The sequence below is a fragment of the Mus pahari genome, chromosome 23 (genome assembly GCF_900095145.1).
Source record: "Mus pahari chromosome 23, PAHARI_EIJ_v1.1, whole genome shotgun sequence".
Classification (NCBI taxonomy): Eukaryota; Metazoa; Chordata; class Mammalia; order Rodentia; family Muridae; genus Mus; species Mus pahari.
Genome location: NC_034612.1, coordinates 2,850,507 through 2,873,024, shown reverse-complemented (window position 1 = coordinate 2,873,024; position 22,518 = coordinate 2,850,507). Strand labels below are relative to the sequence as shown.

The 22,518-nt window shown below is 51.3% G+C and overlaps 1 protein-coding gene across 1 annotated transcript in view; it reads left to right on the top strand.

Annotated features, from left to right (window-relative positions):
• Positions 1–5,590: 5,590 nt before the first annotated feature.
• Grk3 (G protein-coupled receptor kinase 3) overlaps positions 5,591–22,518 on the top strand; it is a 106,039-nt gene continuing 89,111 nt past the window's right edge. The window contains exon 1 of the mRNA XM_021186876.2: positions 5,591–5,749. Coding sequence (XP_021042535.1) covers positions 5,637–5,749 — 113 coding nt within the window. The 5' untranslated portion in view covers positions 5,591–5,636. The remainder of the gene's footprint in view (positions 5,750–22,518) is intronic.

Below are 22,518 nucleotides of genomic sequence, written 5' to 3'. Positions count from 1 at the left end.
ACAATGATAGATGTGTTCAGCCAGAGACCTGCTGTTGGAAAGAGCTTGTCTCCCTCCTGGACTAGTGACAGTGAGAATCATGAATGTTCTGGGTACCAAGGAGCCTGAGTTCGGGACCTCCTGGAGCTGGAGATACCTGTGGCTATGAGCCACTCAGTGAGTGCACTGGGAACTGAACTGGAGGGGCAGTAGCTATTCTCAACAGCTGAGCCAACTCTCCACCCCACAGAGACATTTTTTTATTGCTCTTTTGGTCTCTGTTTGTCCTCTGTCTCTGTCTCTCTATCTCTGTCTCTGTCTTTGTCTGTCTGTCTCTGCCTGTCTCTGTCTCTCTGTGATGTGATGTGATGTGTGTGTGTGTGTGTGTGTGTGTGTGTCTTAGTTAGGGTCTTACTACTGTGAACAGACACCATGAACAAGGCAACTCTCATAAGGACAACATTTAATTGGGGCTGGCTTACAGGTTTGGAGGTTCAGTCCATTATCATCAAGGCGGGAGCATGGCAGCATCCATGCAGGCGTGGTGCAGGAGGAGCTGAGAGTTCTACATCTTCATCTGAAGGCTGCTAGGAGACTGGCTCCTACGTGGTTAGGAGGAGGGTCTCATTGCCCACCCCCACAGTGACACCCTTCCTCCAACAAGGCCACACCTAATAGTACCATTCCTTGAGCCAAGCATATTTAAACCATCAGTGTGTGTGTGTGTGTGTGTGTGTGTGTGTGTGTGCATGTCAGTGATTGGCATTAGTGTTTTCTTTAGTCACTTTCTACCTTATATTTTGAGACAAATAGCTGAACTTGGAGTTTACGGATTGGCTTTGATCTGCCTACCAACACTGTGTCCTCCTGTCCCCACCTCCCAGGGCTGTGATTAAGGACAGGTACTCCTGTGTGTGGCATTTTACACAAGTTTTGGGCATCTAAATTCTGGTCCTTGTATGAAGAAGCACCTCATTCGCCAAGCTGCCTCCTCAGCCCCGAGTTCTGTGTTTTGAAATGGAGTATTTCTATGTGGTCCAGGTTGACTTCACACTCACCGTGTAACCCAGGCTGCTCTCAACCCTGCAATCCCATCCTCCTGCCTCACATCCCTAGAGCTAGTAACAGGTGTGGGCCTCATGTCTGTGGCTGTAACCCAAACTCTCCAGCAAGCATCAGTGGAAGCAGTGTGTGAGTGTGAGTATGTGTGTGAATGTGTGTGAGTGTGTGTGTGTGTGTGCATGTGTGCACTCTGTGTGATGTATGTGTGTGTATGGAGTGTGTGTGTGTTATGTGGTGTCAGTGTGTATGTGAGTGTGTGTGTGTGTGTGCATGTGTGTGAACTGTGTGATGTATGTGTATATGGTGTGTGTGTATGTGTTGTGGGAATGAGTATATGCATCTGTGTATTGTGTGTATGTGTGTGAGAATGTGTGCATAGGTATGTGTTGTGTGTATGTGTTGTGTGGTATCAGTTTATATGTGAGTGTGTGCATGTGTGTGCATTGTATGTTGTATGTGTATATGGCATGTGTGTTGTGGAAATGAGTATGTGTATGTGTGAATGTGTTTATGGTGTTTGTGTGCATGTGTGTGCAGTTTTATGTGATGTGTGTGTTGTGGGAAGAAGTATGTGTGTGTGTGTGTGTGTGTGTATGTGTGTGTGAGTGCTCGAGTTTGGGGGGCATATATCGACTGATTTCAAACTCTTCCAATCTGAGTAGATTTCAATCTGTGAGAACCTTTTCATTCTGTAGGCACTTCCTTCAGGATTCAACACCCAGAGATTGTGTGTGCTGTCCCCACAAGCTCCACACGCACAGAACAAGACAGAAATCCTGCTAGTTCTCTCCTTAGCTTTTTTCCTCAGAGGCTGTTATTAGAATATACTCTGGTGGGCCAGAAGTATGTTTTCACATTCACTAGTCTCTCTCTCTCTCTCTCTCTCTCTCTCTCTCTCTCTCTCTCTCTCTCTCTCTCTCTGTGTGTGTGTGTGTGTCAGTTACCCATTTACACCACGTGGCTCCCAGGGATGGAACTTTACCCACGGAGACTTCTCGCCATCCCGAGAGCCATGTCCTGAATGTGCCAGTCTCGGCCACATCTCCCCTAATGATGCAACATGGGGGGAAGAGAGAGCGAGCACACTTCGAACCATGTGGGAACCCTGGAGTTCTGGCAATTCTCAGAAGCAGCTTGTGCTCCGAGAGCTTTGGTCCTCTGGGGGTGGAGGGGGCTGGGCCGGGATGGTTTGCCAGCGAGTCCTGCCCACCAAGCACACACGTGGGTGGTGATTTGTTGCCTGTATCTTTCTAGAGACTACAGGCTGGGGAGGATGCTGTCTAGTGACAGGAGTCTGAGGCTCAGCTATGACAACTGTGCCAGTGTCATCCATACCCTCTGTTTTCAGTGAGCATGAAAAACTGCATCACATTGAAAGACTACAGCTATGACAGAGGGGCAGGAGCCAGCAGAGGGAAGCCAGAGTGGGCTGCCAACTACTACGTCCAGAAGTGGTACCTGGGCATGGGGTCAGCTGACCTACACAGTGAGGGGCTTCAGAAACATGGACGTGTTTTGGACATGCTGTTCCCTCTGTTAGAAAAACAATCGCCTGTGTTTATAAATGGACATCACTGTTGCCATTTTTGGATCCTAGAGATGCCCTAGAGAGAAGTTATTTTTGGTAAGGGGGTCTTCTCTGCTTCAGTGTGTAATTGTGAGTCGCTGGTTTGGAATCTTCTCCAGCATGGGCCAAGTGAGAGTAGAGAAGGAGGTGATCTTGGCAGAGGATCTGCTAGGTGTCAGACAAGGTGCTTGCCCGTGAGTGCATGCCCATTGTGTGCAAACCTGTGTGTGCCTGTGTGTGTACATGTTTGTGCATGTGTGGATGCCTGTGTGTGCATAGGTGTGTGCATTGTGTGGGTGCCTGTGTGTGGATGTGTGTGCATTGTGTATGTATGTATGTATGTATGTATGTATGTATGTATTGTGTAGGTGCCTTGTGTACATGTGTGTGCATGTGTGTGTATTGTGTAGGTACATGTATGTGCATTGTGTGTGCCTGTGTATGTGCATTGTGTGGGTGCCTGTGCATGTATGTAAATGTGCACTGTGTGTGCATGTGTGTGCCTGTGTGTGCATGTGTGTATTGTGTAGGTGCCTGTGTGTGCATTGTGTGTGGATGTGTGTGCATTGTGTATGCATATGTATGTATTGTATAGGTGCCTGTGTGTACATGTGTGTGCATGTGTGTGTATTGTGTAGGTACATGTGTGTTCATTGTGTGTGCCTGTGTATGTGCAATGTGTGGGTGCCTGTGCATGTATGTAAATGTGCACTGTGTGTACATGTGTGTGCCTGTGTGTGTATTGTATAGGTGCCTGTGTGTGCATTGTGTGTGCATGTTTGAATGTGCGTGTGTGCAACTGAGCAGGCCACATGACAAACTTGGGTGTTGTCCCCCATTAGGCACTTCTAAATAAAATTACATTTATTTATTGTGCGAGTACACCTGCATGCATAGGTCAGGGGCACCTTCCACGTGTTAACTCTCTTCTGCCTCCAAGGGGATCTCAGGGATGGAGCCCCACACTTACGGCAAGCACCCTTCCTTGGTAGCTACTTTGTCTGCCTCTCATCTTGTTTTCTGACACTTGGTCTCTTGATGATCTAGAAATCATGAGTTCAGCTAGGCTGACCTGCTGCTGAGCCCTGGGGCTCGCCCCTGTCTGGTCTTCCTGGTGCTGGGGTTCCAAGCATGTGCCCCCCACGCACTCTATGTGGGTTCTGGCGGTTGAACTCAGTTCCTCATTTTTGTGTGGCCTGCATTTCCCAGCCTAAGGTACATCTCTAGATGCTGCCCTCCCCCTCTGTTTACTCAAAAGAACTGGTCTCATTACTCATGAGGACAGAGCCACACAGAGCTGGGACCTTGCCCCTGATGTCTCTCAGCCGTTTAGCATAGACTAAAGGTTTGAATGCGGCTGTCTTCATAACTTACTACCTACCACAACTTGGAAACGGAACATGACAAAACAAAAAATATCTTACTGGGTCAAAAAGGACCAAAATCAATCAATCAATCAATCAACCAATCAACTAATCAATCAAAAATGGGGGAGGCGGGAGGGTAGTTTGTTAACTGATCATCTGAGGATCCCAGATGACTTAAACAAACAAAAAAAACCCAACATTTGGGAAGAAACGATATTGATTCAGACATGAAGGAGCAATGTGTTTTTTTTTGGGGGGGGGACTTACTCCTCTCTCTCCATTGGGTGGACAAGGCATCTATGTTCCCTTATTTGGGTGAAAAAGTGGATGGAACTGGCAAATTCAACTGAAGACTTGGCTCTCCCTGTCTCTGCCCCATTATACAATGGGCACTATAGGGGTGATGTGGCCCAACTCCTTCAGGATGTTCCCACCCCTTACCACCTAGACCTTTTCTAGACCCTCCAAATACTATGCCTTGGGGATGGAGAAACTTCTGGTAAAACTGGTCCTTTGGGAAACAGAATAGACAGAAAAAAAAAAAAAAAAAAAAAAAAAAAAAAAAAAAAAAAAAAAAAAAAAAAAAGCTAGTGGCAGACCCAAGTCACTTCTGCTGGCACAGCAGGAGAACTAATCAAAAACGTGACCATAACCCCCTCAACAGTTCACCCCAGCCCCGGCCAATCCCGGGTTCACAGTGATGTGTGGCAATTTGGATAAAGGCCCTGCAAGCTTAGGATGTCTGCAGATTTCCTGGTCCCTTAACAGGTGCCGCATGGGTTTGGAATGTGGACCTGTGTGCCCAGATGCAGAGAAATGAAGTAGTGACCTAGGCAGGGTTGGGGGTATTGAAAAGGTCACTATGACAGGTCCAGGCCCATGGAAATTCCCTACTGCCCAGAATGGAGCTTCAGCCCTTCCACTTCCCTGAAAACCCAAGAGGCTCTGCGCTCTCATAGGGGCACTTCCTCTTGTGGTTCTTGAGTTGGTACAGAGCCTGCAGGAGCCAGGATGCCCTAAGCCCCCCACAGGACACACACCCTGAGGCCTTTCACCTGAATACAAGTCAGTTATGACCTTGAACCTAGAGCGCTTCCATGAGCTGGGTCCCCTGGGACAGCGCTGCTCCAGGGCACGACTCTCACCCCACTTCACCCTGCATGGTGGGAGCCAAGCAACTTTCTCTTCTATGCTGGTGTCTCTTGGCTTGGTTCACAGAGGGAGGTCATAGGTGGGGCTAATGGCTGGAAACACCCCCTGCGGTAGCCCTGACCTCTATTTGGCAATCATTCTAAAGAGCAGGTGGGACTACTCCAGGATACCTCTTGAAGCGGCCCCTCCAGGACAGTGTGCTATTGGAGACCTCCTGGAGTGTCCACTCAGTACTAGGCATCTGGACTGTGCTTAGGGAGCTAAGGGCGAGGAAGAGAGAAAAAGGAGGAGAGGAGAGAGAAGAGAGGAGGAGGGAGAGGGAGAGGAGGAGGGAGAGGAAGTCCCTGGTGCCTGAGAGGCTGGGTCAGGAGCGCGTGGCCGCGGACGGTTGGGGGCGCGCCGGGCTGGGGCGCGGAGCCGCGGAAGGGGCGGTGCGTCGGGGTCCGCGTCGGGGTCGCGCGTCGGGCGCGCCGTGGCCCCGTCGGGGCGGCGGGAGCTGAGGAGCCGCCATGGCGGACCTGGAGGCCGTGCTGGCCGACGTCAGCTACCTGATGGCCATGGAGAAGAGCAAGACGGCGCCGGCCGCGCGCGCCAGCAAGAAGGTCGTCCTGCCGGAGCCCAGGTACTGCTCCGGCCCTCTCTGCCCTATCCAGTCCCCTTCGGTTCTTTTCCTCTCTCTCATGTCCCTTCCGGACCCCTCCTGGTCCTCTCCCTCACCTCCCGCCCCCCCCTCCAGTTCCCTTCAGTCCCCTCCTGTCCTTCTGGTCCTCTCCCTCCTTCTCTGGTCCGCCCGCCAGTCCCCTCCGCCCCGCTGTCCCGGGCTGGTTGCAGGGCTGTCTGTCGTCTGTCAGCACCCCTGCCCCTGTCCTCTGGCCCCCTGCAGTACTAAGTAGATCTCGAGTTCTCAGTTCTGTCACCAGCGCCATTACCTGAGCCACTTTCCTCAACTTGGACCCCTGGCGGCCGGCCCTTTCTGGGAAGGATGACAGGAGAGCCACTTGAGCCTAGCCTGGTCTTGCAAGACTGGAGGTTCCCGCTGCACCGGCTCGGGCTGGCCACTCGCTGCCAAGTTGCTCTTAATATCACTACTGATTTATTATTGATTTTTCTGAGGTGTGATGGCTTCTTAGAGCTGTACTTGTCCCGGGGAGTTCCAGGCGGTGTTCCAGCGTGGGGCTGTGTGTCACTTCTTAATTGACCCCACTGCCAGTTGCTTAGCCGGTGTGGCTTCCCTGAGTTGATGATAAAATTAGCTCAGACTTTACAGCCACCCCTGAACCGTGCAATTCTGTAAGGCTCTAAACCAAAGCTGTGCCCCCTGTCAAATGGTCAAGCGTGACACGCCCATGTAGCGACAATGTTACCTACCTTCATGTGTGGGAAAATATACACATTTACTCTTCCAGTTTTTTTTTTTTTTTTGAAGTACTGGGGATGGGACCCAGGGCTTCACACAGGCCAGTCTGTCTACTTAGCAGTATGCACAGCCCTCAGAGAACCTTTCAATGCCGAGCAATGGTCAGATTATTATTTTTTTTCCCAAGCATGTTTGTGAGCCCTGTGATCCAGGGAGCATCAAATCCCCATGCCGTGTTTGCTAGGAAGAGTCACACTGTGCACACAGCTGTGTTGGCTGGGTATTTTTGGCTTGCCTTTCCTTGTGAGCCTTGGCCCTTCGCTGTTTTGGGGGCGTGTTGCTCCTTGCAGAGTAAACCAGGCACAGGGGAGACTTGGTTGGACTGGACAGTGCTCGCCCTCCTGGAGTTCAGCCTATCCGAGGCTCACTGAAAACAGGACTTGATTGAAATCTTCAGTAAGTGGGAGGGACCAGACCCAGAGCTCCCCAAGTCACAACCAAGCAAGCTTCAGTGGAAAACTTTCCCTATTGGGGAGGGGGGCATGAAAAAGCTTCATTCCATTCTCTCTTTCCCACTGCCCCCTCCCCGCGAGGGGCAGGGAATCTTAAGTATGTATGGTTTCTATATATAAAACCAACAAATCACAACTCATGGGGAGCTTTATGGGAGAGGCAGTATATAAGATGACTAAAATTAGGAATGTCTGTCTGCTCATCATCATTTTTTTTCTTGGTGTTTTTAACCTAGCTGGGCTTCTCTGTACACTTCGCTCTTGGCTGCACACCCCAGCACCCAGGGCCCTCACTTCTCTGTACAACACCCCTCTGCTTTGACATGGTCTTTGCTGATACTTTGTTTCAAAGGAGATGTGGTGTGGCTGAGCTTGAGAGTTCTGACGTCCTAAGGTTGAGGGATGTCTACAGGAGAATCAAGTTAGGATGGGGTCCTTTGAGGACTGCTGTTCCATAGCTGTTTTTCAGGTAGACTCTTGAATTAGACCATCTGTCCCCGCTCCAGGAGTCTAGTCTGTTGCCTGTTTGTCTCAGTGGCTTCAGCCCTCAGGCAATAACCAACAACTCAACCATAGACACTCCTGGTTCCTTGTGAGGATTTGGCTATTGGAAGATATTGTTCAGAACTGTGTTTGCCCAGAGAGGAGTGTGCATTTGAACTTGCCCCTTGGTCGTGTGCTATTGATTTATTATTATTATTATTATTATTATTATTATTATTATTATTATTATTTCTTACTAAATTATCTGGTTACCCTCAATCTTCTTTGTGCTTCCTTATCTTGGTGACTTTGCCTCTTCCCAGTCTTCAACAGACGACAGTATCTCATTCATTACAATGAGACAGGTCTTCAGGGTCCAGCCTCCCTTCCTGGAACATCAAGCACAAGGGAAGGAGGCAAGAAGCAAACATTTTGTTACATTGACACTTTATTCAATTAACAGACAGGGTGGGTGTAAATCCTCCAAAGGTGGACTAGTTGTTCAAATCACATCTCTGCTTTAGTCCACCCAAACATTGGTTGAGCTGATGGAGCTGATAATGGGGCCCGTTGGAGGTGGCAGGCTGTGACCCTTGCAGCCCCATTAGCCGGGGTGTTTGTATACTGTGTCCTTTGTATGCCATGGTGATGAGATTGAACTGACTTTGTAGACCGTGGTTCTGATGGAACTGGGTCTAACTTACGAGCGAAGGCCCAGAGAGTCAGTTTCTAAGTCCCGCCGTGGCTAGGACAGCTCTTCGCACTGTGTCCAATTCTCCGATAACCTTTTCCCAAACAGAATGTTACTGAGTTGACTTGAAGTCACACGTGGCTGAAAGGAGTTGGGTTGTAGACCACATTGCTCCCCTGAGACCTGCTCTGTTTAGTGGATGCTGACAGTGTTGGGCTCTCCACTGGGAGGCGGCTCTTGTCAACTGTTCAGGCCAATAACTGGGGGAGGAGAAAGAACACAGCTTGGGCCATGGGTGTGCCTAGGATGTGTAGAAATTAAAGGACAACTGTAGCCATCGGTCCACACTGTCCAGCTTGTCTGAGTCATGTCTTGGTCATGCTGGGACGTCTTGCTCATGAATGGAACAGCTGATCCGCACGCTTCTGGCTTTCTCCTGTCCCTATCTGCCACTGTGCTCTAACAGTAACACTGAAATTACAGACGAACGCTGCCTTGTCCATCTTTCTGTGGGCTCCAGGGATCGGGTCTCAGGGACTCACACCCTTGGTTTGCTTCCTAAGCCATCTCCCCTGCCCTGTTTATTGTTTGCGACCCTAAGTTGGTAGCCAGGGGAAGTTCTGACGCACCTACACAGCCCTTCCCGAGAGTCCTCTGATAGAAGAGACTTGGGGAGTGGGCCTGGGCAGGCATCATTTGCACGCTCTGGTTCTGTGTTCGTGGAACACATTACGCTTTTGAAGTGCTTTCTCATGACTTGTGAAGCTTTGTCCAGGCTTGGCAACGCTTAAGTGGCAAGGTGGTTCACGACTGCTATGTGTCAGGCTACCCCTGTGACTGACCTGGAAAGGGTGTGGCCATCTGCCCTTTCACGCTGTGGTCACTGGAGAGAGCCTTCCTCGTTCAACCTTTAGGACTTCCCCTGGCTTTGTTCTGTGCACACAACCTAACGTGGAAGAACGGGATAAGGGCTGCAAAGGATGGGAAGGAGCCAGGTGGTGGCTTTCCGCAAGCCTCCCATGCACATAGCCGAAGAGCCTGGGAGGAAGGGGTTTTGTTTGTGACAGGAGTCATTCTAAGAAGGCGGAAGGGACACAAAAGGGAAAGGCAGATTTGTCCTGACATCTCCATTATTGTCTCATCCCTGGCCACAGTTAATTTGTGCCCAGTGGCTTGGAGAGGCAAGGGCTCCTTGCGGCTGGGGGGTTCTTGGAAACAGATATTCTGGAGCAACCAGTTTGAGACAAGGACCTGCCCGGTGGAACACTGTGAGATGCTTTAAATCAGAGCCCCCCGCGTGCACGCGCGTCTCTTTGAGGTACAGGCAGTCCCCGGCTCGATGATCGATCTGTTCTTAGAGACAGCCCTTTTGAAGCACTTGCTCAGAACTCCCATGAAGCTTCGCCCAACTCCCTTGAAAGACAGTCATAAAACTCAGGGAGGGATGTAGTGAGAGTCTCTGTCAGCAGACGGGTAGTGGATGGATGTCAAGGGGGAGAAGTGAGATTGGAAGCAATGGGAAGTTTTTCTCCTGGGGACCCCTAGAACCCAGACAAAGCAAAGTTATCTGCTACATCATGGCTTAGGGACCAACGTTACTGGAAACATCTCCTCTGCCAGGTCTGGGCTCCATCAAGTGTTGCCACGGTAGCTACAGCAGGTGCGCACAGCATTCTCATTTTTTTCACAGAGGGATCCATGCTCAAGAAGACCAGGGAAGGGAGGGCAGGTAGGCATCCACAGGATCCAAGATGAGGGATGCAAGATGTAGGGACGTGGAGCCAGGTGCCTCATGCTACCCACTGAGCGGTTCAGCACCGTCTGCCACAGTTGAACAGAATAGCAAATCACCTCGCTTCTTACTTGGTAGGGAAATGGATGAAACTTTCTGCTTTTAAGTTGGGAAAATTAAATTAAAGGTTGTGTCTTTTGGATATCGGGAGTGTCCTCAGAGGCTGTGAGAGAGCAGCAGCCTCCTCTGGGGGGCCTCTGAGGAAGGTAACTGTGATTAAGCGAGACTGCAGTGGTGCCTTGTTCCTCACTCACGAGGAGCGTGAGGGGCTGTGGTCAAGAAAGATCCCTTCCTCTCTCCCCGCCTCCATTTCTAGGAAAAAAAGTTTAAAAAAGGGGAGGGGGAAGATAATTTCTTTAGCTTCAATCATAATATAATCACCCATCCCAAAGAACCTTTTCTTATTAGAGAAGAATGAGGGGTGGAGACTACCGCCGGGAAATGACGTGCTGCGAGCATGGCTGTCTTCCCATCCCTCCATCCAACACTGGCAGTTGCAACAGCAGTGAAGAACTCCGGTGTGCTGGCTAGTTTCCTGCCACCTTGATCCAAGCTATAGTCACGGGAGAGGAGGGAGCCTCGATTGAGGAAAAGCCTCCGTAAAAATCAGACTGTAGGCAAGCCTGCGGGCAGTTTTCTTGATGAGTGATTGATGGGGGATGGTTCCGCCCACTGTGGGTGGGGCCACCCCATGGTGGGTGGAGCCATCCCTGGGCTGGTGGTCTTGGGTTCTATAAGAAAGCAGGCTGAGCAAGCTACGAGGGGCAAGCCAGTGAGCAGCGCCCCTCCGTGGTCTCTGCATCTGCTCCTGCCTCCTGGTTCCTGCCCTGACTTACCTTGGTGATGAACGGTGATATAGAAGTGCAAGCCAAACAAACCCTGTTCTCCTGAATTCCTTTTGGTCACAGTGTTCCATCAGGGCGATAGTAAAGCCTGACTAAGACACTGGGCACTTATACTTTTGCATGTGTGTGTATGGCTTTTGAAATCACCGTGTAGACCAGGCTGGCCACAAACTCACAGAGATCCGCCTACCTCTGACTCCCAAGTGCTGGGATTAGAGGGGTGTACTACCATGCTTGGCTTCTTCACCTTATATTTGGAGGCAGCATCTCTGACTGAACCTGGGACTCGTTGGTTTGATGGGACTGGCTGGCTAGCGAAATGTAGGGTTCCACTTCTCCCTGGCTCTGTCCCAGCTCCCCAGGGTTAGACACACACACACACACACACACACACACACACACACACATGGTTTTTAAGTGTGTGCTGGGGATCCAGATTCAGGTCCTCCTGTTTCTGTACCACTGGCCCCTGGTGGGGTTGGGTGTCCCCTCTGCCCCAGCCGCTCCAGTCTCTTACAGATTCCCTCTCTTCTCTGTTCTCACCGTTGCTGCAGAGCTGGAATTCCCAGGCCTTCTGATGACTCTGTGGGTCTGTCCTCACACCCTGTAAATGTCACTTCTAATTTTAGAACTCATCTTTTGGGTCCTCTGAGCTTTGGCCAAATCATACACATATTTAAATACAGGCTATGTGCAGCACTGCAGGAGCAGGGGTTCTGCCTTCCCTATACCCGGTGGCTGGGGAAGGTCAGCTTGGGCTCAGCCTTGGGTCTGTTGCAAACTGCTTCCTCTTTCCACGGTGTTAGAGGCAGGAAGTAGGGATGGCATGAGAAGAGAGCCCTGAAAGCCCTCTGCCACCAAGGTCTCTCTTCTCCCTGTGCCCTCCTTTCTATCTGTGATGAATGTGGTAGAACAGAAGGTTCCAGAACAGGAGCCAAGAACCTGGACAGTCAACCGGCACCCCCCACCCCATCTATTACACACAACATCTACTCATCGCTGGCCATAGCATGTCCCAACAGAAGTCCCTGTCATAAGCATTTTTATTCACTCATTCGTACTGCGTGGAACACGGGGGAAGAGCTGCTAAAGACTCTCAGGCACAGAGAACTGAAGAGGAAAAGACGGTTTCCCACTATGCTCCCAGGTTGCTGGGGTTGTACACAGCACAGCGTACGTAATAGCATGCTTTCAAAAAAAAACAAAACAAAAACAAAAACATGGCAGTGGCTGGGAGTGGGGCAGAGTGTCTGCCCCACATGTATGAGACCCTCAGTTTGATTCTTCAGCCATCGGCAAACAAGGTGGGGTGCGCACATCTGTAATCTCGGTACAGGGAGGTGGAGGCAGAGGGTCAGGGGTTCGTCAAGGTCAGCTTTGGCCTTATGGTGTGTTAGGTGCTAGCCTGGGCTACATGGGAGCCTGTCTCAAAAGGAAGTAGGGGACGAGAGAGAGAAACAGACAGACAGACACACACACACAGACAGACAGAGAGACAGAGACAGAGACACATAGAAACACACAGAGAGGCAGAGAGACACAGAAACACAGAGACAGACAGACACACAGACAGAGGGAGAGAGAGAGAGAGAGAGAGAGAGAGAGAGAGAGTCTAGATAGCAGTAAATGTGAAGCAGAGGAGGCCCTGGCACCAGGCTGCCTGGAGGAGGTGGAGGCAGAACTGTGGAAAGTTGGGGGATGAGCTGGGCCAGGGTAGAGCGGTTGCTGAGCCTTAGAAGCAAAACTAGGTTTACACCCCTGATGTGTCCTCCGCTTTCTTCTCAGAGCTGCCTATTGTGGCCTCATGTGCCTAGACATTTCTATACACAGATCCCTCCTCTCTTCCCATCCTTTCTCTCTTTTCCCTGCTTCCCCCCCTCCCCTCCCTCTGGTGAGATCTGCGGTCTTCACAGGCTCTTGATGCTCCTGTGCCTTCCTTCCCTCAGGGTATGAGGCTGTAGGCTTCCGTAGTACGTTCCTCCACTCTCCCTTAGACTGAGCAGACCGCGCAAACGAGCCACCCTCGTTACTTGAGGAGCTCTTGGGAAGGGACCAGCCCGGTCACACATCTCTGACACCGTTGGAATGTGTGTAGTGTCACAAAGCTGTCCTGTCGTACAGTCCGCACGCTAGGCTCCTCTGGTCCCTCTGTGGTTCTCCAAACACAGTCTCCAAGCATGGCGGCTCTCCAGCCTGCCTTGACTCTCGTGGGGAAAATCTCCGGTTCCTTGTACAGTGAAGTGTGCATGCAGCTCTGTTATCTGCTCTGCACCCTAGTGGCTCTGTTCAGTAAGGGCTAAAACTCAGGAAAGTATCAGAGGCAGGTGTAAAATCATCCCGATTACTTTAGACACAGTATCTCTCGGGTGTTGAAAGTGTGTACGTGGTCAGCTTACTCCTGAGTTCCATTTTAGGAGGAGACTTTTGGCCCTGTGAATGCTTTAAGAATCTATGATGTCACTTTTCTGCCCAGGGTTTGAGTTGGGGCGTGGAGAGAAGTGTGGGTTTATACATACATTCTGCCAGACACCTCGACTGCTGTGGGCTGCTGAGTGCTGAGCGGGTGCCAGGCAGGGGAGAACCCTGTGGTTGTGGGCCTGGGATAAGGAAGAAGGTGGTTCCTAGCTGTGCTGAGAGCCTCCTTGCCTCGCGAGGAGTGTGAGAGGAGCTTTTCCGGGACTCAGAAACACAAATCCCATTAGCCGGGGAGGGACCACTCTCTTCACCCTAGTGGTCAAGCTGTGCTCTCTCCAGAGCCGGGTGTGGCCAGGACCTCACACTCCAGCTGCTAGCCGAGCACCAAGGCTCTCCCTCCTCCCCAGCAAGCACTCTAAGCCATATTCCCAAGCAACACCGTCTGGTGAGTGCTGCTGTGTGATTGCCAGCTGGGGTCTGTATTTCATGTCGTCAGCGAGAAGATCGGCTGTGGTCACTAGTCACCTCCGGTAGGGTTCAGCATCTGCATGGCTCTTGACAGGGATTTAAGCTAAAGTTGTACTAAAAGTGACTACATGGGTCAACCTTCAATACCAAAGTCTGTCTTTTAGCTTCAAAGGCGTCAAACGCCGCAATATTCTGGTGTTATTCCTCTTTGTGAAGTATGGGAACCTGGAGGGTGTAGTGGCTGGGCCAAGCTCTCTTGCCTACCTTGGGTGAGGCCCTGCATAGAAAGAGGAAGGGAGAGAGGGAGAAAAAAACCTTCTGTGCATGCCTGAGGGGCTTGCTGGTGACTGACAGGTCCAGTCAGCACTGGTCTCCTGTGACATCAACCCCAGGCGCTGTGCCTCTGCAGTGTGGTCTCCCCATGTTCCAGTGCACTCATGGCGGAGGCCTGAGGTTAGTCAAAGGTTTTGTCCCTCAGAAGCTGCCCACCTTGGTTTGTTGAGACGAAGACTGGACCAGAACTCGCAAATTAGACTGGGCTGGCCAGCAAGCAAATACCAGGTTCTGGTTCTTCAGTTTGGGGATCAAACACACTCAGGTCATTGTGCTTCGAAGGCAGGGAAGCATTTTGTTGTCCGTTCCCTCCAGAACCTCTATTTCTTATGAAGGCGCCCCAACCGGAGAGAGTTGTAAGTGAATTCTGTCACTAGGACACGAAGTGTACACAGCAGTGGCCGATCTCCTCAGCGGAATGGAAAGGAGTTCTAAATATTTAAACATCTCTGGGCACTCTCCCTCTGGTGAGATCTGCGGTCTTCACAGGCTCTTGATGCTCCTGTGCCTTCCTTCCCTCAGGGTATGAGGCTGTAGGCTTCCGTAGTACGTTCCTCCACTCTCCCTTAGACTGAGCAGACTGCGCAAACTCAGAGAGCCACCCTCGTTACTTGAGGAGCTCTTGGGAAGGGACCAGCCCNGTCNCACNTCTCTGACNCNGTTGGAATGTGTGTAGTGTCACAANGCTGTCCTGNNGTACAGTCNGCACGCTAGGCTCCTCTGGTCCCTCTGTGGTTCTCCAAACACAGTCTCCAAGCATGGCGGCTCTCCAGCCTGCCTTGGCTCTCATGGGGAAAATCTCTGGTTCCTTGAAAAGTGAAGTGTGCACACAGAGCTCTGTCATCCTCTCCGCACCCGAGTGGCCCTGTTCAGTAAGGGCTAATGGTGGCTCAGGTGGGACATCGCCTGACTGGTAGGTGTCTTGGCTAATGACTTTGCTGACTCTTTTCCTTCCACTCTGACTGGCATATCCAGGGTCTAACCAGAGGCTGGCTGGCTTGCTTATATCCACGTGAGAACAGACGCCCGCCTGGGGTTCTGTGCTGTAGACTAAGTGGCCTCCCCGACGGCTGCCTCAGGACACACAGCACAGAACCAGGGCTGCTCACTTTGGCATCTCTGCACCACGGCCATTTCAAGCTCAGTGCTTGGCTTCTGGCTCCCTTTTCCATCTGTCCCGGACACCGTGCCATGCTGGCAGAGTCCATTCGGGAAGAGGTGAGGAGACTGTGACTCCGTAGTCCCTCTGCTTTCCCGAAACAGGTTGGATCTGAGGTGTAGTAGACCTGTCCTTACTGAAGAGACCACCATGACCGTCTGACTTCTCACTTCCCGCCTCGTACACATGTGCACGTAAGACCCAAGACCTGCTGGCTGCTGTTGAGTCATAGACTTAAATGTAAAATTATTCGTTAACCGTTGGCTGCTCTGAATCAAGGCAGAGCCACAGCAGTGGGTGACAGTCTGGTGGTGTGGATTTGACGGATTGGAGCCCAGTAGCCATGGAAAGGCTGGTCCACACGTGGTCCTAGTGTGTGGAGAGAGACCAGTAGTCATAGTTCTGGGATGGAGGGGATTGGGCAGGGGACGTTGTGTCCATTTGAGAAATGCCAAGCCAGAATGGTACGGGGCCAGGGACCTGCTGCTGGAGATTTGCCTTAAATTACTTTAAAGATAGAAGAAGTGAGAGATCTCCAAATCCTGGTGGCTGCTAAGGACAGGATCTGGGTGTCCTTAAACTCTACGCTTGCTGGCTGCTGTTGCTGCTGGTGCTAAACAATAAATTGCTGTATTGTTATTGTTATTATTATTATTATTATTAGTAGTAGTAGTAGCAGTAGTAGTAGTAATAGTAGTATAGACAGGATCTCATGTAACATAGGCTGCTTTCAAACTCACTTTGGAGCCAAGGATGACCTGGAATGTCTGATACCCTGCCTTCCAACCCTAGAGTGCTGGGGTTACAGAATGCACCACCGTGCCCTGTTTGGGCAGAGCTGGGGACAGAACCCGGGGTGTGTTGCATACTGGCAGCCTGTGCCCTGAGGTACATCCCCAGCTCTGGTTCGCGATTTCTTGTGGTGATGGCGAGGTACGAAGGTGCTGGCTGTACTCTTGCAGGGTGGAGGGCCTCGGTAGTCACACGTACGTTGTCTGTGACGTTGTCTCATGGATGAACAGTGATCCGTAACTTCCTGGGGCAAAGAACTTCACCGAGCCTCCACAGGATCTAGAGTTGAAGGGTTGATGATAAAACCCGATAGGGAGGGTGGAAGAGGCTGGCTAATTCAGATGAGCTGCCCTGCAACCTCACTCCCACCCATGCGGCTTCTTAATACGATGCCCGCAACAACTTTCCATTTTAAAATTTCTCAAGGGAGGGCCTGCGAACTGGCTCAGCGGGTACTTGTGGCTAAGCCTGGCGAGCTGAGTTTGATCCCCAGGACCCACACGGTAGAAGGAGAGAACCAGCTTCCGTAAGTTGTCCCCTGACCTCCACACGTGCACAACCCTCCTCCGCCCCCTAACATTTCACGGTGATTTGTCCATTTTCAAATAGACCAGTACGAGGAGAAGCAAAGGTGCATTAGAGAATCTGGGTGAGTGAGCGCTCCACAGAGTTTCTAGAGAAGCTGCGGCACTGTGCAGATATCGGTCTGACCTCTAGATTGAGTGTGCATTCCGGAAAACACGGGGGCTGGGACCTCATCGGTGGCAGAGAACATTTACTCGCAGGGAACGCAGTCATGAGTTTCGTCCCCACCGCTGAACAAGGTCGGCGAAGACCGCCGAGCAGGGGTTCTCACCCTACCGCGTGCTGCGACCCTTTAACGTAGCTCCTCATAAAATTATCTTCGTTACTAGTTCATAACTATAACTTTGCTTCTCTTATAAATATCTGATATGTAGGACATCTGCTATGCGGTGCCTGCGAAAGGGTCGTTTGACAAGTTGAGAGCCACTCACGTAAAGGCACTTGGTAAGCGGATGCTTGCCGACCCAGAAGAGAGAAGAGGCAAAAACCAATAGGATGTAGAAAAAGATCATAAGGCGTGCGGCAGAGCCACGTCCCCATCCTCAGATCTGATTTAGTTCTGAGCTGTGAGGGACTGACTGGCGGTCTCTGATTGCCCGTTACTATGCCAAATTATAATCCTACGTTGCGTGCAAGAATGAGTTCTAGAGCGTTCAATCACAAAGTCTTCGTGGAAGCACTCTATCGGAATTCAAAGGAATGTACGTCTATGAGCCTGCGGGACCCGGGGCCGTCCTAAACCAACTCTGAGCCTGCAGACTGTGTCTGGGGCGACTGAGGGGTACGAAGACCCCAAGATGAAGCTCTCTTGTGACTCAGATGGCCATGCTCCAGCTTGAAAGACATGAGTGCCCTTAGGAGAGGTGGATGGACCAGAGGATTTAAAAGAAAAAGATTTTGGAATGTTTGTAGGTACATAAGGAGGTATGCATATCAGAGGAACTTAGTCTAGTCAACAAGGAAACTGTGTCACAGACACCTCCCACCCATGGCCCCGAAGGACACTTTTTAGTGAAGTCTGCATTAAAACAAATAAATCACAGGCAGTCACACACACACACACACACACACACACACACACACACACACACACACACACACCATAACAAAGCAAAAAACAAAACAAAACAAACAAAAAACAGACAAAGCTTTCAGATTTGGAGCATTTTGGATTCCAGGTCTTCGGATTAGGGGTGCATTGGGTAACCATCCTCTAATGGGTTAACCTGACCTCTTACTTCTTTGCCAGGGGACATACTCATTGAATGTCCTTTGGGCTTCCATTGTTTCAGGAGGAGACAGCAGACAGCCAGTGCTGAGGAGCCGGCCCTTTCTCTCAGTGAGTGACTGTCTGCTGGCCAGTTTCTCCTCACAGGAGGGAGGGCTGCTTCCCCCAGCAGACACACTGGCTCAGGCGCTCTGTTGGTCATTCAGGAGTCTTCACCTGGCTGCGCAGGCAAAAAAATTACTGACCGTTTGTGCATGTTTATCTGCTGTGTTCTCCTGCCTATAAGCCAGCACCCCCAGAACCTGTTTCTTCTTTTTGTCCTCATGGGGTACCCCTCAGATGCTGCAGTCCCGCACAATGTGAGAATGTGCGCACCTCATTGTTCTGGCTGGGTACACCATGCCTCCACTCTAGATGAAGCCCTGCAGGGCAGGAAGCATCAGCTCAGACCTGACTTTGAGCAAATGAATGAATAGCAGCTGAATGAACTGTCTGTGCCTCTTCCTCCCAGGGTGAGCATGAATTTATGGAGCAAGGTAGGCTGGTGCAGGCATGTCATACCAGCTACCTTGGAGGCGGAGGCAGGAGGCTCACAGGATGGGGGCCTGCCAGGTTGACAGAGTAAATTCAGAGTGGGCAATATGGCGAGATCCTGCCTGAGAGAGAGAGAGAGAGAGAGAGAGAGAGAGAGAGAGAGAGAGAGGAGTTTGGTATCCTGTCTATGAAGGGCTGGTATCCAAAGCAGTGGACTCTAAGACAGCAGTGTATGAGGCTGGGTTCTGCATGGCTGTGACGTCTGGAACTCCTCAGTTTCTTTAAACGTGCAAAAACCATATCCTAGGGCAGTTGTTCTCAAGCTGTGGGTGGTGACCCCATTGCGGGGGTGGGGGTGGGGGGTGGGGGGGTGGGGGGGTGGTGTTGAATGACGGACCCTCTCACCCAGATCACCTAAGGCCACCAGAAAACTCAGATATTTACATTATAATTCACAATTAGCAAGGCTGGGGAGTTGAAGCCTGGAGTCTTGGGGGTTCATATCCTGGGAGGCTCAGTGGCTTTGAAAAGTAACTTTGAAGGCTCCGCAGGGGTACAGAATGTCACAGTTGGCAGCCTGCCTTGCTGGGGTGTTGATTGTCTGAGAAACTGAGATAAAGGGAAACTGGGTGCTCTCTGGGGGTTTGTTGGAGGTCAGTGCTGTTGGGCAAGGTGTGGGTAAAGCTCTGGTAGCAAAGATTCACATTACACCAGGATTACTGGAGAGGCTCAAGATGTGCATCTGTGCATCTGTGTGCATGTATGTGTGCTTGTGTGCATGAGTGTGCATGTGTGCTCCAGCTTGTGTGCATGAGTGTGCATGTGTGTGTATGTGTGTCTATGTGTGTGCTCCTGTGCATGAGTGTGCATGTGGATGTGTGTTGTGTGCCTGTATGTGTGTGAGCTTGTGTGCATGAGTGTGCATGTGGGTATGCTTGTGTGTGCATGTGTATGCTCATGTGCATGAGTGTGCATATGGATGTGCATGTGTGTGTGCCAGGTCATGTGCATGAGTGTGCATGTAGGTGTGTGTGCATACTTGTATGCATGAGTGTGCATGTGGATGTGTGTTGTGTGTGTGTTCTTGTGTGTATGAGTGTGCATGTGGATGTGGATGTGAGCATGTGCATTTGTGTTTGTGCATGTGGATATTTGTTTGCATGTGTATGTGCTCATACACATGAGTGTGCATGTGGGTGTGCATTTGTGTGCACACACGTGTGTGTACACAGGTGTAGGGGAGTGTGTACATGTGTGTGTGTACACACCTGTGGAGGTCAGAGGTCAGTGTTGTTTGTATCCTTCAACTTCTCCACCTTATTTTTAGGCACCTTATTTCCCTGGGCTCCCTGACTAGGTCAGTCTGAGTGGCTGTGGAGCACTGGAGAGCCTCTACCTCCTCTCCTCTCCAGGGCTGAGATGACAGGCGTGTGCCCTGGTACCTCGCATTTTACCTGAGGTCTGGGGAGCCAAGAGAAAGGATGCTTCTCTCTGTCTACTGGGCTCCCTTAGGCCAAGCTGTGCAGACTTCCAGGGAGGTGAGGTGTTAGACAAGGTGTAATCCAGCGACACCCCTGGGAACCCTGGGTTATCTTGACACATTCAGAGAGGAGAATCAAAAACCGCGCGAAGAGTAAATGGGAGCACTCTCTGTGGGGGACCATCCATGAACCTCCCTCTCTGCGGTTGCACTACATGCAGCATCTGAATGTGGAGGGCGTTCTCGGGGGCAGACGCAGGAACGGACTCCTTATCCTGTATCTTTAAGGAAAGACTACTTCCGACCCAAATCGAGTCCTAAGTAAACACGAACTAACATGAGTTTTTTTCAGATTTATTCATGGATGTATTCAGAAAAGTGATAGTTCCTTATTCCTTCTTTTGTGGACATTCCGTGGTGATGCGTGAGTATGTTCATAGTGACGGAAGGTGTGGTTCCGTGCCAGGATGGTGGTTGCTGGTCCTCGGAGGTTCACAGTGACTTGGGAGGCAGAGAAGCTGGTGGGCTGGCCCTGGGGGGTCGTCAAAGGCCTCGTGGTTCTGAAGACTCCCAAAGGGATCTTGGGGCTTGCACTGGAGGCTCCCATGTGAAGGGGAAAAGGGCACGGAATAAAAAGGCAGGAGTGATCTTTAACAGTAGTGGGGGCCACTGTGTCTGGGTAGAGCTTGTTGAGCCTGTGATAAAGCTGAGGCATGCCTGGGCGTGGCTTGGGTGTGGGAGGAGAGAGGCTGGGGCGTGGTTTGGACATGGCTGGGGCGTGGCTTGTTGTGGGTGGTGCGTGGCCAGCCATGGGCGGGGCGTGTGTGTGTGTGTGTGTGTGTGTGTGTGTGTGTGAGAGAGAGAGAGAGAGAGAGAGAGAGAGAGAGAGAGAGTGAGATGGCTGGGGCGTAACTGGAGTGTAGTTTGGGTATGGGGGAGAGGTTGGGGTGAGGGTATCTGAGGCGTGGCTTGGGTGTGGGTGGGCAGGGCTGGGGAGAGTCTGAGGTGTGGCTTGGACATGGCTGGGGCGTGGCTTGGGTGTGGGTGGGGCAAAGCTTGTGGGTGGCTTGTGCATGGAAGGGTAGGACTTGGGACCTCTTTAGAAATGTGTCTTCTAATGAGCTTCCAGGTAAGATAGACCCAGGCTTAGGTTCTTCCTCTGAGATGTGTCCAAGTAGCCAGCGATAGAGCAGCTCATGAGTCGGGTGCTGCGTGGGTAAAACCGACGCTTGAACCCAGTTTAAAGCTGTGGTTCTGATCGACATGTGATGGACGGATGGCCTCAGGTGCTGTTTACCTTTCAGATGCAGTCTGTTTGGGGTTAACCATGTGTGAAGATTTTTCTTTAATTTCTAGTGAAATGCAATTATGTTTAGGAGGAGGGGGTTGGGTAGACGGCTCGGCTTCCATGAGCTCACAGTAAAACCAGGAGATCTGGAGTTTTCAACAGTCACATGTCCAATGGTTCCTTCCTGTCTGTCATCCTGGGGCAGGGGACAGAGGCAGGAGGACACCTGTGGATGGCTGGCCAGCTAGCCTCACGGAATTTGCGAGCTCCAAGTTCAGGGAGAGCCTCTGTTTGAGAAGAGATGGGGGAGTGTGGGCTGTGAGTATGATGGTATACGTCCTTTAGTGCTTGGGAAGCAGAGTCTGGTGAATGTCTCTCTGAGTTCCGGGACAGCCAGGGCCACATGGTGAGGCCCTATTGCAATCAATCAATCATAAATGCAAAGGTGGCATATGATAGAAAAAGAAATCCATAGACCCTCACCTTCATATGCTTGAATACATGAGTGTGTGGGCATATGTTTGCATCCCCCCCACACACAGGACTTGGCATTGACTGTCCAGATCTTGTTGGAGTACCATGAGGAGCTTTGAAGTCACAGAGCTTTGCTGGTGTGTTCTCAGGGACAAATGGCTGTGGGTGCTGGATTGTTCAAGGCTGTGGATTTATATGTAAGATCCAGTGCTGGGGAGCTGGGGATGCAGGAGACCAGGGAGGATCTGGGGGATGAAGGAGACCAGGGAGGAGCAAGGGGATGGAGGAGACCAGGGAGGAGCAGGGGGATGGAGGAGACCAGGGAGGAGCAGGGGGATGGAGGAGACCAGGGAGGAGCTGNGGGATGGAGGAGACCAGGGAGGAGCAGGGGGATGGAGGAGACCTGGGAGGAGCTGGGGGATGGAGGAGACCAGGGAGGAGCAGGGGGATGGAGGAGACCAGGGAGGAGCAGGGGGATGGAGAAGACCAGAGAGGAGCTGGGGGATGGAGGAGACCAGGGAGGAGCAGGGGAATAGAGGAGACCAGGGAGGAGCTGGGGATGGAGGAGACCAGGGAGGAGCAGGGAGATGAAGGAGACCTGGGAGGAGCTGGGGGATGGAGGAGACAAGGGAGGAGCAGGGGAATAGAGGAGACCAGGGAGGAGCTGGGGGATGCAGAGGAACAGGGAGGAGCTGGCCTTCATCTGCATGACGAGACACTGAGCAGCCTGTGTGGTCTGGTGGCTTTAAACAGTGGAACCAAGTTTCCATGGTAACTTTGGGTATTTCCTTCTGGATTGTACGCCTAATGAGTTGTTTGTGGAAAATCTCTAGCAACTGTACATTGAAAAACAAAATGCCAAAATCCTGTGGTTTCGTTTTTGAAGGACTTAAAGTTTGAAGTGACTGCCGAGTTGTTTCTTCCTCACCTCCCTCCCTCCCTCCCTCCCTCCCTC